This window comes from Corvus hawaiiensis, chromosome 5, assembly GCF_020740725.1.
Source record: "Corvus hawaiiensis isolate bCorHaw1 chromosome 5, bCorHaw1.pri.cur, whole genome shotgun sequence".
NCBI classification, from domain to species: Eukaryota; Metazoa; Chordata; class Aves; order Passeriformes; family Corvidae; genus Corvus; species Corvus hawaiiensis.
In genome coordinates, this window is record NC_063217.1 from 58,841,665 (window position 1) to 58,857,539 (window position 15,875).

Below are 15,875 nucleotides of genomic sequence, written 5' to 3' on the forward strand. Positions count from 1 at the left end.
CTATTCCAGTTTGTAGATCCAAAAAATAGCAGGTTTATCATGTGACTGACAATTTGAATGTGGTAGGTACTCAGCTTTTGCCAGGTGTGGAGACTCTGCCTTGGTGCCACTATTTCCCATGTCTTGTAAATTGCTGTTAAACAAGGAAACTGGACTTTTTCTGGCTTTGTTGCTTAAAAAACTTGAAAACTGTCCAAAGTTTATATTCCATGCTGAGTTCAGAGCAGTGAATGTGAGATCTCTTTGCCAAATTCAGTGTCTTATACCCATTCTCCAGGTGTTGGGCAAACATCATCTTAGTATGGTTTACTGGCAAATCCCGCTGAAGCTTGTTTTGCCCATGTGTTTTCTGCCACTGAGTATTGATAGACACTGCCAGCTCTGGTTCATTTTTCAGTTTTTCACCTTGCTTTGGTAAATCCTTGAGCAGACAAAGAGTGAGTAATATAGGATACTTTGGAGACCACGAGATTGTCATCTCTTACATGCTTCACGTGTAAGAGAAAGCATATTGATCTAGAGCCCTTTTAAAGCAGAATAGAAAAGAAACCTGGCTCCTCTCACTGCCCAGGTTGAATTTCCTAGGCTGGCAGCTAACAAAGGGTACTGGCAGCTAGCAGACTGTGTAGTGAGTTAGTGACAAGAGACATGCAGGGCCAGAAAGTACGGATTTTACAGCTCTGTTCAGAAAAGTATGAAACAGCTGAGTGGCTTTCAGAGCCAAGTATGAAGAATTAGCAGAGCACATGCAGATGAGAAGTATGTAAACATGCTTCATACTCAGCATCCTCATGAATATTTTAATGTCCTGGCAAACTGAACCAGCGCCCATTGAGTGGTGTGCCAGGCAATGTGTGAACTGTATAGCTGTTTCCACATTGCCTTTCCCACCGTATCCTGTATGCCCACCCTCTTTGTGAGTGAGAATGACTGTGGGAAGAGTTTTATCTTGCATCAGTATACACAACTGATAGGTGGGCTACAAAATGGCTCTTGTTAGGGCATCACCAGCTCGTGTAATTAGAAAGATAACTTTTATTGTAAATAAGTTTACTAAAAATAAGTGTTCCATCGTTTTTTATCCCTGCAGCTTCTTCTACATTGTCTTATATGTGATGGCTTGAACACCTTCCTTCAGACCCTCCCATCTGAAATTTTGGCAGATAAGAGCTCTCTCAGCATGACTGAATTGTGAAATAGATTTCACAGAAAACTTTTCAGATCTAGCTGTCCTTAGAATTATGAATGAATTATGCTTCCCAGTTTATCTTTGCTGTAAAGGGCTGCTTGGCTTTGACATTTTAGGCAATGACTGTAGTACTTGAAACAGAATGAGCAGTACAGATTCAAAATTGGACTGTTATGGATATGACACTGGCACTATTTAATCCTCATTGGGTGACAGTGAAGGGACTGGGTGAACTGTGGGCTTGGACTTTGTGTTTGCATGTAAGCATGTAAGCTACTGAGCCAGGTAATAGACACCCCTACCAGAGAGAAGAAGACTGAGGTACTCAACTTCTTGGCCTCAGTCTTCAGGGGCAACCTCTCTTCCCACACCTCTCCAGTGGAGGGACAGCAGGATGGGGACTGGGGGAGCAAAGTCCCTCCCACTGTAAATAAAGATCGGGTTTGTGACCACTGAGGAACCTGAATGCACGTGTCTGTGGGACCTGATGAGAGCCTTCCCAGAGCCCTGAGGGAATTGGCTGATGTAGGTGCCAAGCCACTCTCCATGACACTTGAAAAGCCGTGGCAGTCAGGTGAAGTCCCAGGTGACTGGAAAAAGGGAAACTTTGCACCCATCTTTAAACAGGGCAGGAAGGAGGACCCTGGGAACTACTGAGCTGTCAGCCCCACCTCTGTGCCTGGGAATATCATGGCACAGATCCTCCTGGAAGCTGTGCTAAGGCACATGGAGGACAGGGAGGTGATTCAGGACAGCCAGCATGGCTTCACCAAGGGCAAGTCCTGCCTGACCAACCCCGTCGCCTTCTGTGATGGAGTGACTCCATCGTGAACAAGGGAAGCGTTTCACGTCACTTATCGGGATTTCTGTAAAGCCACTGACACAGTCCCCCCACAATATCCTTCTCTCTAAAATGGCAAGAGAGAGATTTGAGGGCAGGACACTTGCATCCAGAAGGTTGTGGTCAACAGCTCAGGGTCCTGATGGGCATCAGTGACAAGTGGTGCCCCTCAGGGGTCCGTATTGGGACCAGGGTTATTTAATATCTTCATTAATAACGGACAAAGGGATCAAGTGCACCATCAGCAGATTTGCAGGTTTATGAGGCTTAACAAGACCAAGTGCAAGGTGCTGCACTTGGGTTTGGGCAACCCCCTGCGATCAGCACAGGCTGGGGATGAACAGATCCCGAGCAGCCCTGCCCAGAAGGACCTGGCAGTGCTGGTGGGTGAGAGGCTGGACATGACCCAGCCATGTGCACTCAGAGCCCAGGAAGTCAAACACATCCTGGGCTGCATCCAAAGCAGTGGCCAGCAGGGTGAGGGAGGGGATTCTGCCCCTCTGCTGGTCTCTGGTGAGACCAGATGTCTTTCCTGATAAAACACTGAAATGTAAAAACAGAGCCACACATTTTGAACTTTTGTCTTAAAATTCTCCTGTTTTAGTGGCACGTCTTTGAAGTTTAAGCACTACAGAATTCACTATAAATCTTGACAGCAATGCTGAATTTTCATTCAAGGACTGGGGTGATAATCCCAAACAATTCAGGCACTTCAGTCCTCTCTCATTACTTCATTCCAACACAGGATAATAGATCACATTTCTGTGCAGTGCAGGAAGGAATGTTTTGAGCCCAATCAGTAGTCTCTGCAGTGCTGAGGAAGCTCATGGGAACCCTTGGCAAATAATTTATTTATTCTGTTAGACTAGATCTGGTAATAGAAAAAAAAATGGTACCTTGTGTTGCAGCTGGGGAGGCAGCTTGATTGTATTTTATAATCGAGCTGTTTCCAGTGGCTTGCAAGAAACTGTGAGCTGATGGAAACACACACAAAAAAGCTAGAATCATAATTGGCAACAGGAAAAATGCAGCAGTCATTCATTATGAAGCTGTATTGGTCTTCTTTAGCATTAGCTCTGAATATTGTCTCAATTTCTCTGCATTTTGAGAGGAAATAGACCTGATCCAGACTATATAGTAGCTGTTCCTGACAATAGGTTGGCAGCTCTTCAGTATGGTCAAACTGGATTTTCAGCACAAAGGGTTGATTCCAAACCTAATAAGGACAGTCAGAGGCTTTTTTGTTACAGTGGCCTTTGACTTGTACTGCTTGGGGCAAACTTTCTGCACACTGGTGCAGGTATGGAATTCTTTTCTTTTACACTAGTTTCATGGAAAACATTTGCTATATTTAAATATACTTTCTGGAGAGAAGTTGTCACTCTAAAAATAATTTTTTAATGTAATTGTTGAAGAGAGGAATGGGCACGTTTGTATGAATGTGTGCCTTTAAAAACTTAGATGTTAGATGTCAAGAGGAGAAAAAAAAAGAATGATAAAGTCTAATTTCATTCTGAAAGTTGGACTGGTACATGAGGGCACTGTAAGGAGTAAACAAACCAAACCCACCAGAAAACGCCTGCCAGAGTACACTTAGAAAAGTTTGCTTAAAGCAAGATAACATTTTCACTCTTTTTTGTTAGAGTACTTGGCTGACAGGGGACCATAAGCAGAGAGAAGGTAAAGCACTTGAAATATTTTGTGGTTGAAGTTTCATAAACTACTTTTACAGCAATTTTGCTTGATACAGGAAAAAAATTTGGCTCTTGTTGTTTCTAAAAATGACTTCTTCAGAAATTGCATTAGTGATAGTTATCTGAAACAAGAGCTTTGAAGACAAAAAAACTGCCGTGAAAAGTATTTATATATTCATCCATCTATGCTTTCCTTTTTATCTATCTGTGCATATACATTTAGATGTGTATCTGAGCATTTCTATAAAAGGTGTTCTGCTCCATATATTGGTGGTGATTGGGTGAGGATGAGCTATCATTAGCATTCTTGTTAAGTGTGATTTTCAGGGTTACCAGTTCTCTCCACTGATGGGGATCTCGCCACTAAATAACCACAGTGTTTCAACTACACAGATCAATGTCTTTGCTTAACAAGATCTGTTACAGCTTTCTGCCCCCTTGCTGTGCTGGGGTGAAGGAAATAAGGCAAAATGCAAATGTCAGTAACAAAACCAGGTTAGCTAGAAGGATCGAGTATTACAGATCTAAATAGCAATGATTTTTAATAAGCAGAATTGTGACTGGAGTCTTTTTGGAGGAAGGCAAAGATGACCAAAGTTTGTCTCTTTAGAAAGTAGGTGTAATATTAAGCAGCTTTTCAGACAAATGTTACCACTATATTTGTCACAATATGCATATGCAGTAATAGGGAAGGGGAGTGTTTCGTGGCCCTTAAATTTCTACAGCATTCAGTGAAGAGACTTCCTCAATATAAAAAGCTGTTTTCTGAGATTGCCCAGAGTCTCCATTTCACAGCCCACCTTGGAAGACTGGAGGCTGGGAGCTTTCTTTCCTCTCGTGGGCTTCTGATCTGTCATCTGAGAGATAATAATAGTACTTGCATGAAGTAGTGGCTTGAGATAGGGTAAGCACCTTAAAGAGAATGTGTGTGCCCCATTCAAAGACCCTTGACCCTAAGATTACAAAAATTGTCCTTTATCATCCTAAGAACCCACCTCTAAGAGTCGACTTAAAAAGATATGTATTTTCTGTGGATTTGACAGTCTGTTCTGGGGTAGACTATAATGGAATTGATAAATGTTAAGTTTCACTGTTGATGAAAACATGGGAGGAATAATTTTAAGTGTTTACTTGCAAAGAGACTACTGAAAGAACAGCTTGGACATGAAACTAGAATGCTTTCCTTTGCTTTTTGAAATAGGTATAAAAATGAATGCCTGGTCTTTCAAGTGCATGACAACAGAGCATTGCTTATTGATTATTGCAGTCTGAGCTCACACAGAATATTAGTGATAAAAGATGACCTGGGTTCATGTAAATCTGACTGGGAGGAGTTTAATTTTTTTCCTGCCAAAGTCAGCAAAGAGCCTTGCTAAATGGCTGTAGTTACATCTATCTCTTGGTAGTCATGAATTTATATTCGCTAAAATTTTTTATCTCTGCTAAATAGGTTTGTTTCAAATTATTTACAGTTTTAAAAGACATTTTTAACACTAACATTTACCATGTCAAACTAACTGTAAAGAGGATTTATAGGGAAAGAGTTTATTTACTGCCTTTTCTGACTGAACAGCTGCAGAGACATGGTAGTAAACTTTGAGGATTTTTCTGAGCTCATGTTGCAGTAAAGCTATCATTTTGTTACAAGACCAGGGGTAATTTAGAGTCTTTGCTATAAGATCAGGAAGTTGTATAAATTAAAAAATAAATTTACAGTTGAGCAAGAGGTGTTATGATAGAGTTTCCAGAGAAACTCTTTTAGATGCAAGTCCAGTCTCTTATTTGAGAGCTGGAGTGACTTTCACACTCAACCTTTGCATCACAGTTTGCAGACACTCATTACTCTCTCTCCCTTACTCCTGATCCCTGGAGCCACATGTTTATACAGCCACTCTTCTGCCAGTGATTAAAGTTTGTCTTAAGAAGGCTTATCATCAATACTAAACTTAGTGTTCCAAGGTAAGGATTTTGTGTAGCAAGCAGCAGAGAGAGGAGATGCATCTGATATCTGTAATTTCATTGTAGTAAAGTGCAGAGTTGGCTGGCTGTAAACAAAAGCTTCTCTCTAGTGAACACAGAAAAAAACCATCAGGGCTATGAATTTACCCAGTGCAGTGAATTCATGCATTGACTTCTTCAAGTAGTTGGACACCTTCCATTTGATAGAAGACCATGATAGAATTGCAGTCAAGATCCTTGTGTCTCAAAGTAAATATCCTTCTACAAAGGATTACTTTAGTTGTCCATGGTATGCAAAGGACTGGGAATTGATCATAAAAGCCAAGTGTTTAAGAAGCCTTTGTTTTTCTGATTTTAGATTGGTGCTTTTGTCTGTTGCTTTGACAGAAAGAAAAAATTCAGAAAAGCAAACAGAGATCAGGAACTGAGGAAAATGTTTGCCCAGACAAACTTTTGGTGTTTCCTAACTCCTAGTCAGTAGTTTTATGATGTAGCTAATGAGATTAAAATATAAGAAAAGATCATTAAAATTATTCACACTACTCTTACATAGCTTGGTTGAGTCTTACATAGGCTTTTCATCCTAAAAGGAGTTGGGTGATCAAGTAATATGGATTAGCTGAGAGATTTGTCTGCTGAAGTATATTTGCAGTGTATGTCCATGAACAATAGGGACAAAATATTTAACTGTTGAAAGATCCTGGTTTTTTAAATTCTTGGGCTTTGCATTTTATTTGTTTAATGCTTTCTCAATTTCATTGTAGCCTTTATGATGCCCTGTTGTGGCTGAACTAAATCAGAATGAGAGACATGATTCTGCCAGTTGCCACAGGAGGTTGGCTTTCTGCTATGTACTGTTAGGCTGTAAGTCACACATCATGTTCCTCCTAACACAAAGTTCAGTTGAGTGAAGTTCTGTGGTGGGAGGGAAATCAAATCAGGCTGGATCTTTGATAGCCTTGTCACCTAAGCTGCTGCTTGTATGGTTTAACTGGTGAATGCAATATCTTTGTTTATGCATGTGACTAGCAGGATATTAGCTGGGTCATGAAAGTTACATGCCTAATTCATGAATAGGAGAATAAAGAACCCTTACCAGGTGACAGAGTGGATGATGTTGGAGAACAGCTGGTCCAACCCACCTGTTCAAAGCAGAGTCAACTAGAGCAGATTGCTCAGGACCACTGGAAGAGTCTGGCTCTATCTTCTTTACTCCTCACAGCAGATACTTAAGAACATTGATAAGATCCACCCTAAGCCTTCTCCAGGCTACACAACTCCAGCTCACTCAGCTGCTCCCTGTATGACAGATGTTCCAGTCCCTAATAATCTTCATGGCTCATCAGTGGAATTGCTCCAATCTTTATCTTTCTCATTTTGGGAAGCCTGCAGTGCAACCCAGAATTCCAGATGTGGCCATGGAAGGATCACTTCCCTAGGCCCACTCTCAAGAGTCTTCCTAAATGAGTCCTAAAAGTAATCTTTGCAAAACTCCTCATCACCTTTTGCGAACAATTATTCTTATTTGTGGGATGTATTTGGTGTGTTATTTATGCAATTGTAGTGTAAATTAAATATTTCTGATTCTTCTCTTCTTGTGTGGTTTCCCAGGCAAACATTGCCAACATTTTCTTACCTGTTTTGAACAGCTGTACATTTGTGTTGGCTTTGTGACTAAGTTTCTGATGCTTGCATGCTTTCTGCTCTGTACTTAGTTAGTTAGCCACTGCTAACTAACTTTCATGGACTTTTCATGGACTAGCAGAAAACTTGTGTCATGCCTTTCCTCATTCCTGACAAAAGGAAAAACCAGGAAGAGGGTCTGAGGATGCTGTCCACTTGGAAATGTTTCTAGGACTTAGTGTGCTTTGTGGAATTTAGAACTCAGAATTTAGAACTCAGAGTTTATGAAGTCAGATTTGAACCACCAAAATAAATGTTTCAAATACATAGGAGGTAGCATTTATAAAAATAACTGAAGGTTGTGAAAAACATTTAAAAGTTGAAGGAGCATTTTAGGACCCCGGCTTTAAAAGTTCACTTTGCAAACAATAACGTATTTCTTCATTTTCAAAAGCTGTAACTTTGCATATGTAACTAATTTTTTCATTATCAGGAATCAGTAAAAAAACCTTGTGAAATTGGTTTTGTTTCTAGGTATGTTATTGGAATTGGATTATATGGTCTCAAAGAATGACTGAATAACTTGATTTCATTAGAAATATCATAAGGAAAGTACAGACTTCATGTTGGATAAGTGGGCAATTGTTCACTGAGCCACGTGGTGAAGGTGTTCTTAGTGGTGACAGAAAAAACAAAAGTCTTTTCTGCTGTAGCCACGCACAGGGAGTTCCTTTATGAAATACCTTATGTCTCATCTAGTTTTTATTGTATTTTTATCTGAAGTTATTTAATTTTTTCCCCACCCCTTGAAAATAAGTGTTAATTTCCAATGGAATTGGAGTTCAGAAGTAGTGGCGCATGCTGTCTTTTGCCAGTGTGGTGCTACCTGTTTCCTTTTGATCTCTTACTTTTTTTTTTTTGCTAGAAACTCTTTCCTTTTTTTTTTAGTAGAAACTCTCTCCTTCTTTTGATCGAGTATTTTTCTCAGTGGAAAAAAGGAAATGGTAGACCGGAGGTTCAGGAATTTGCCATGAGAAATGCTGGATACCCTCAAAGATGCATAACCCCTGTGTTTTCATCACTGCAGTGCTGCATATGATGCTGTCCTTGACAGAAACGTGGCCATTAAGAAGCTCAGCAGACCATTTCAGAACCAAACTCATGCCAAGCGAGCTTACAGGGAGCTGGTCCTCATGAAGTGTGTGAATCATAAAAATGTAAGTTTTCAGCAGGAGAAATGGTATGTCCATTGCTTTGTTAGAACGGATATTGTTTTGTTTGGTTCCTTTTTAAAATGGAAGAAATTAGATGTAAATATATGCTCAAGGGCTGCAGCCTCTCTGGTACTACATGCCCACACGAGAGACTGAGGGTATTGCATGTGCTTATTTCAAGTCTGTGCCAAACACGGATTGTTTGAGAGTTTCCTGCCTCTTGCACCATCTACTGTATATCATTTAGTATCCATAATGAATGAAAATATTCCTATGCTGCAGCAAGAGTGTTATTCCAGGGCTGTATGTTAATTTTAACCATTATCTGTTAGAACTTTTTGACTGACACTGTATAAAAGTGCTTTTTTTTTGTAGTGAAACATGTCGGATTGCCACACTGCATTGTAAAGGGATGTCCCAGGGATTTAATTTTCCTCCACTTCCTCGATTTCTCACTGCCATATCTGTGTGACCCTTCCTTTTCATTAGGAGTGCATTTTTCAGTTTGCAATGTTTACCCTTCCCTCAGATCTTGCAATGACTCTTTCTCCTTATGCAAAGCATAAATGAGCTTGAAAAATGTGATGTAAGGTGAGATTTTACACTTGCTCTCAATCACAAATTCACATGGAAAGAGAAGGGACTGACCCTAAAATGGCAAATGGCAGGACTTGACACTACAGTGTCCTCTGCCTCTCTTCTGGGCAGTGATTTATCCTTACATTCCCACTGTGTTGACCAGGACTGTTCCTGTGTCTTCCCTCTTGACTTGATGGAAGCCACCCTCAGTCAGACCAATGCATGGGGATTTGAAAATGCAGGAATGACAGAGAGTTTTTTAATGGACTGGAAAGATCAAAAGGCAGCAGGAGCAGCACTAATTTTAAATACGTAATTTTAAACATGTGGCATGAGAGCTGCTAACAGCACCACATGTGTCGGGTCAGAGCTCTCTGTACAGAGAAGTGCAAAGGAAGGAGAGGATTGTAAAGGCACCTTTGCAGAGGTAAGATTCAGTCAGAATATGTGGAGTACAGAGAAAGAATGTTGAACAATTTCTGCTAGAAAACCTAAAGAAGTGATGGAGGTGGGAAGGGAGACGTTCAGAGGTTGCCTTCATGGCAGCAGTGCTGATACCTTCTACCTCTGTTACTTGCACAGAAGGAAAATGGGAAATCCAGGTCTGTGAGGTCACATTGTTTCCTCTATTCTGTTTCACACATTTTTACCATTGTCTTTCAACAGCCCAGCCTGTTTAAAATCAAGCAAACAAAAATGCAAACCGAACAAGAGAAAGGAAAAAAGGAGTTGCAGTATGCAAGATGTCTTTGCTCAGGGTGTCTCTATTTCAAAGTGCTTCTACTGGAAAGTTGTACCTCTCATGATGGAATCTGTGCATGTTTGTGCCCTCAAAGGAATCGAGGCCATGTCAGAGATAAGAAGGACTACTGTTTAATAAGATGGTCCTTGATTATTTGTCCCTTCAAATTACCATTCCTCATAAATAAGAAAATTGTGGCTGTTGCACAAATATGGTTATGCTAGATTGAGCTGAAGTTGGTCTTTGAGCCTGTAACTCCAAAACTGAGAGGAGTGTCTCACCCTTAGCACTTCACTTTGTCACTGGTTATCTTTCTTTCAGATGATTGCAAGTGCACCTAGAAGAAATCTAAGAGATCTGTGGTATTTTATTTTGAGTGTTGCCGATTTTTTACTGATCCATAAAGTGGGAAGTGTTAATACAAATAGAGCAGTGAAAAAACAATTTATCCTTTAATACACTTCAGGGCAGGTTCAACTGATTATGTATATCACTTCTCTTTGTTCTTTTGTCTTACTTTGCTTTTCAGATTATCAGTTTATTAAATGTTTTCACACCACAGAAATCTCTGGAGGAGTTCCAGGATGTGTAAGTAACAGGGGCGGTAATTAAGCTAAAGTTTAGGGATGTGTGGGGTATTGTGGTGTACCTTGATTGCAATAACTCAGCAGAATACAAAGGTTATAACCCCATCTAGAAAAGGTTGTATGAGTTGAATGGATAGAAAAATATTCTGAATTCCATATTGAGAGCTCTTTTGACCATTTAGGGTGAAAAATACCAGGTTTCATATTTGTTGTGATATGACCTTTGACTGTGTAGTTGTCTGGGAGCTAGGAGTGGGTGTAGAATACAACCAGCATCTCTGTTGGAAACCTGCCCTGTTGCACAACCACTACTGTTCCTGCTATGAACTGCTGTGAATGAAATTTTAAGTATTCTGTGTTTTATATAGATGTTCTCATTTTATCTTCCTATCTCTCCCATGTTCTGTATACATTGCATGGAAATGTGTTCCTATTCTGTAGTCTGGTTACCAGCAGTAACCAAATAATTGTAATGAGAATTTTGTGAAGTCATGCAATCTTAGGAGGATTTTTGGAGGCATTTTTCATGGGGACATATTTTACCCCCTCAGACACCTCTCTTTCTCTCAGATTCCTATGTGTACTGTGGTAGCCATCCTTGCAACGGCCGAAGGCCGAGCAGTTGTGTTATTTGGTGTTTGTGGGTGTTTTGGGTTTGTACATTTCTGTTGTGCTGCCAGATTGCCCATGTAGGGTAAGGTCTCTGTCATGGGGAATGCACCAAGAAAGGGCAAATAATCCCCCAGTTTTCCTGGGATGCTAAAAGAGTGGTGTCTCTGCAGTGAGATACAAACTCCACCATGGTACTGTTGTCAGTGGGCCCAGTCTCCAGCTGTGTTACTCCCAGTCATCAGGAATAAAGCGAAGTTTGAAGCAAGAAAAGGCACTGTTACTTATTTGAGATTATGCTGTGATTTGTCTTCAACAAAAGAAAATAACCCTGTGGCTTTGCTTTTCCATTCAGCTACCTGGTAATGGAGTTAATGGATGCCAACCTGTGCCAGGTCATTCAGATGGAGCTAGACCATGAGCGAATGTCTTACCTACTGTACCAAATGCTCTGTGGAATCAAGCATCTTCACTCTGCAGGAATTATTCACAGGGTAAGGGGCCTTTGGTTTAAAACTTAAGGCATCATATGAAATGATCATGAAGACTTTAAATGCCACTTGTTTCTCTTGTGTACTGTGGATCAAAGCCCTATCTCCCAGTACAATGAATATAAACATAAGAGCCACAGTCAGTCAGAGGATATGGAATTGGCATTTGCTATCATTTATGCATGTGCTGAAAGAAATAGAAAGATTGATGAGTCTATATTAAATGCATCCTCTCATTTTGCTTTTCCACACCAATACTGCTCCTGGTAAGGATGTGGTACCTGGCTGTGAATGTGTGATAGTTGATAGCAGAGGGGATCAGGTCAAGTCACTGTGAGCAGGAGGGAATGCTCAGTGGATTGAAAATACCCTGAATTGACTTCTCTGTTGAAAAGAGCTTTTACTAATTTGGGATTTCCACATTAAAAAAAAAAAAGAAAAAATGTTTCCCTAAAGAAAAGAAAGGCTGATAAAATGGGTTACAAAGTAGTTGTTCTATAAAGGTCTCCTTTCTTGGCATGTCATGTGTTTAGCACAGGGTGATAGATTTGGCTTCCAGATAGTCATCCAGCAAAGGATCAGTTGAATTACTATAAATGAAGCATTAAGGTATCTCCACATGTGCCATTGGAATGTCTCTATCAGGCTCACAGCATTAAAAGAAAATAATCTAATCAAAACAGTGCTCTGATACTAATCCTTGTTTCTTGATCTGCTAAATGCAATTAATTTAACACCACTAGGCTCCTGTTATCCAGGTAGAACCCCCTATTATGCCGAGGTAGAACAGTTTTCTAGAGAAACAATAGCAAGCTTTTCCTGTATATTTACAAGTATTTCTGATAGTAACTGGGTCAGAAGAATGAAAGAGTATTTGAAGGGTGACCTGAAGTATCAGCCTACTTTATAAAAGACAGTCACATGTTTTTTTCACTGTCTTTTGCAGGATTTAAAACCAAGTAATATTGTAGTAAAATCTGACTGCACGTTGAAGATTCTGGATTTTGGACTGGCCAGGACTGCAGGCACTAGCTTCATGATGACCCCATATGTGGTGACACGTTACTACAGAGCACCGGAGGTCATCCTGGGAATGGGCTACAAGGAGAACGGTAGGGCTGCAGTGTCACTGCACCAGCTGACCTCAAGGGCAAGGTCTGCCTCCACCACTGTATGGGAGACCCAAAGGAGGGACAGGAAACGTAATGGGAAAAGATGGGAAATGACGCCTGACTTAGAGCAGTTCCTTGCTGTTTTGAACTGCAGCTACAGAACGTATTTGGGATGCACTGCTGCTGAATTTATCAGGGTGGGATTGCAGAGTAATAAGAAACCTGTTCTGAGTTATGGCTGAAGTTAACAGCTACAGTAAGAGCTTTCTGACCAGAATATCTTTGGCTTCTGTGGCTGTGAAACAGTGTGGGAACCACTGGAATTGCTGAACGAGTGATGTGTTCTAAATTTGAGTCTGAGTCTGTGAATTACTTGAGGGAACAAGAAGTACAAGCTGAAATAGCAAAACTTAGCCCTTCCAGAATTTCTCTAAATCCAGAGTTAGATCTGAATTTCAGGAATTAATTCCTTCTTCATGATAAATTTGACAAAAGTCCCAGGTTTTGCTAACAAGTTTCATGTTGTCAAGATCTAGGTACAAATTTTGCAGTTTGAGTTTGGTTTTTTTTAGTGGAAAGTAGAATTTCAGAGAAGAGGAAAAATCTGAAACTAGAACAAAAATGAAACAAACATATAATTTGTATGTAATCTCCCTAGAAATAAATAGGGTAGTGCTCTGAATAGTCTGAGAGAAAGATCTTGGTTCTTGGAAAGATTGTGAAAAACAGGTGCTTGCTGTGGAGAAGCAGGTAAGAAAGAACTCAAATTTTGCAGAAGATGAAGGGAAAGCTTTTTAAGTTGTTCTCATTTTGTAATAAAACTGAGAATTGCATCTGAGTGCCAGGTAGACCAGGTAGGAAGGGAAGAATATCCTGTAACTCAGATTTTGCTGTCAAAGGTATAACTTGTCTGTTTGAGGAGACTTTTTGATGGCAAATACAGCAAACGTCAAGACCAGGAATTTATTAAAAAGTGTCCTACTTAATTTTTGTTGAGGAGGTTGGCTAACCTGCAGGAGAACTTTTACTAACAGCCAACTGCATCCTGTAAAGGGCAGTGAAACTGATTTTGGGAGCCGAATCCATGGCTTCAGCACAACTAAAAGCATAATCACACAACATCTTCTGAAATTAGCAAGTCCCTGTACGAATTATTTGTAATATTTATGAATTTAAAGTATAAATTTTAATACAAAAGACTAAAATGTAGAGGATTATTACGCAGAGTCTACGTATAGCGAATAAGTTCTGAAAAAAGGGATAATGTTCCTTAAAGTATTTTGTTTGAAATTTTTGCTAAGTGACACTTAGAACACTTTAGATAGTTCCTTAGTCAATATCCAGAGTTTCTTCTATTGTCAAATTAATTCTTTTGTTGTTTTTTTTCCCCTCCAGACATTAAGTAGATGATTACCATTATTGTTGTTATTGTCCATGAAAGGGCAGAGAGAGCATTTGCTTTTCACATGATTAAAACTGCACCAAGAAAAAGTTAGACACACTTTTGTGAAGAAGTACACAGCTGGGAAAATTCCAATGTTTGCCACATCCAAGGGTCCTGATCAAATGCCCATTGAAGTTAACACAGGAACTTCCTTTGACTTCCCTGGGCAATGAATCTGGCTTAAGATGAATGATCTTGTCTTACTTGGACAAAGCCAAAATAAAGAGAGGAAGAAAACAAAATATCTGAAAATGAAGCTCAGCTGTCAGAGGTGCTGCTCTGCTTAGAGGCTCTGACCCAGCTCCCAAGGAAGTCAATGGAAAGGGTTGTTCTTTGCTTCCCTGCTCTGGCCTATGCTGCCACATTACTGAAGCTCCCCTACTTTTTCCCCCTCTGACTACGTACACTGCCTGTATAAGGACTGTTCACTGCTTTCATTTTCTTTCTGCACTTGGTTGGCTAAAGATGCATAATTATCACCAGTTTGCTGCACTTCTGTGGAAGGTCCCAAAACTGTCACTATGAAGAAAACTCTCCCACTGCCTCAGGCATGCTTTGCTGTCCCATGCCCCTGGTACCTGTACCCTCCTTTTCCCAAATGGAACATTTCACCTTTATTTTGTTTTACCAAGAAATGAGTTGTTTGTTTGTTTCTTTGGTTTGTTTTGGATTGCTTTTGAAGGTCAAGAAAGGGGAAGAAAAAGAGGAGAAAACTGGTTGTGTAGGTCAAACATGACCAGAAAATGAGAATTTCAGGCTCAGAAACAACAGAGTCTTTTAAAGCATTTCAAAGCAGTTTTTCCCTCTTAATGTGGAAGACAGGGTTGTTTTTTTGGTTTTTTTTCTGTGTGTACTGTGTCACTATCTATCCAGCCTTTTTTCTTGAAAGACTTAAAGGGCAAAAAACACCCTATCCAAGTCAAGCAGAAAAAGTGACTGTGCATATTGCATTTAAGAGCTGATTGCAGGATTGGGAACAGGAAATGCTCTTAGTCTTGTTGATATTTGTCCCGGGGAGCTTTTGGTTTAGCATTTATTTTGAGTACCTACACAGTACAAAACAGAATCCACTCAGGTCATTCTCTCCAGGTATGTAGGTACAGACAGATGCACCTAGATAGGTACCTATAGACAGGACATAAGTACAGGTTCTGAAAGAGGAGTTTTAAATAACCCTTAAGGGTGGTATTGTCCATATGGCCTTTACTTGTGTGAGCAGTTCCATTTGGAACCTCTTGTCAGCTGCTGCAGAGAGACTCAGAGCCGGAGGACAAAGTCTAGCAACTCTGCAAATAGGATTTGTTCCAGATTATCATTATCTGGTTTGGTTTTTGGGTTTTTCTTCGTTTTTTTTCCTGAAAAAAAAAAAGAGTTGTTTTTTAACCATAAATTTAGTGCATACCATGGGTCTGTGCAGTTGTTACTTGATCTTTACTTGCTAGCTCTGGACCTTTACCCAAAATGCTGATTTAAAACTTTTTCCACTGTTGTTACTAACTGCTGTTGAGCTAACTGACACAGCTTTTATTTATTTAGTTACTTATTTTAGCTTTTGGTGAGACGTGAAAAAGAAACCCAACAAAACCACAAAACAAACTGTACTGTTCTGATCAACCTGCTCTTTTTCCCCTCCTTTAGGAGTGAAATGTCGTAGTTAACTTTGCTTTTTTTCCCTCCTTCTTCACTTCCCTGTCTCTGCTGTTCTAGTGGATATATGGTCTGTGGGATGCATTATGGGAGAAATGGTTCGCCACAAAATCCTCTTTCCAGGAAGGGACTGTATCCTTGTGC

General features: G+C 40.1%; 1 protein-coding gene across 9 annotated transcripts in view; it reads left to right on the forward strand.

Moving 5' to 3' along the window:
• MAPK10 (mitogen-activated protein kinase 10) overlaps window positions 1-15,875 on the forward strand; it is a 148,484-nt gene that overhangs the window by 86,735 nt on the left and 45,874 nt on the right. For 8 of the 9 annotated variants that reach the window (XM_048305345.1, XM_048305346.1, XM_048305349.1 and 5 more), the window contains 5 exons: window positions 8,394-8,523; window positions 10,371-10,429; window positions 11,393-11,531; window positions 12,475-12,640; window positions 15,792-15,863. In XM_048305345.1, the coding sequence (XP_048161302.1) occupies window positions 8,394-8,523; window positions 10,371-10,429; window positions 11,393-11,531; window positions 12,475-12,640; window positions 15,792-15,863 (566 nt within the window). The remainder of the gene's footprint in view (window positions 1-8,393; window positions 8,524-10,370; window positions 10,430-11,392; window positions 11,532-12,474; window positions 12,641-15,791; window positions 15,864-15,875) is intronic. The other variant, XM_048305344.1, reaches the window with a different exon arrangement.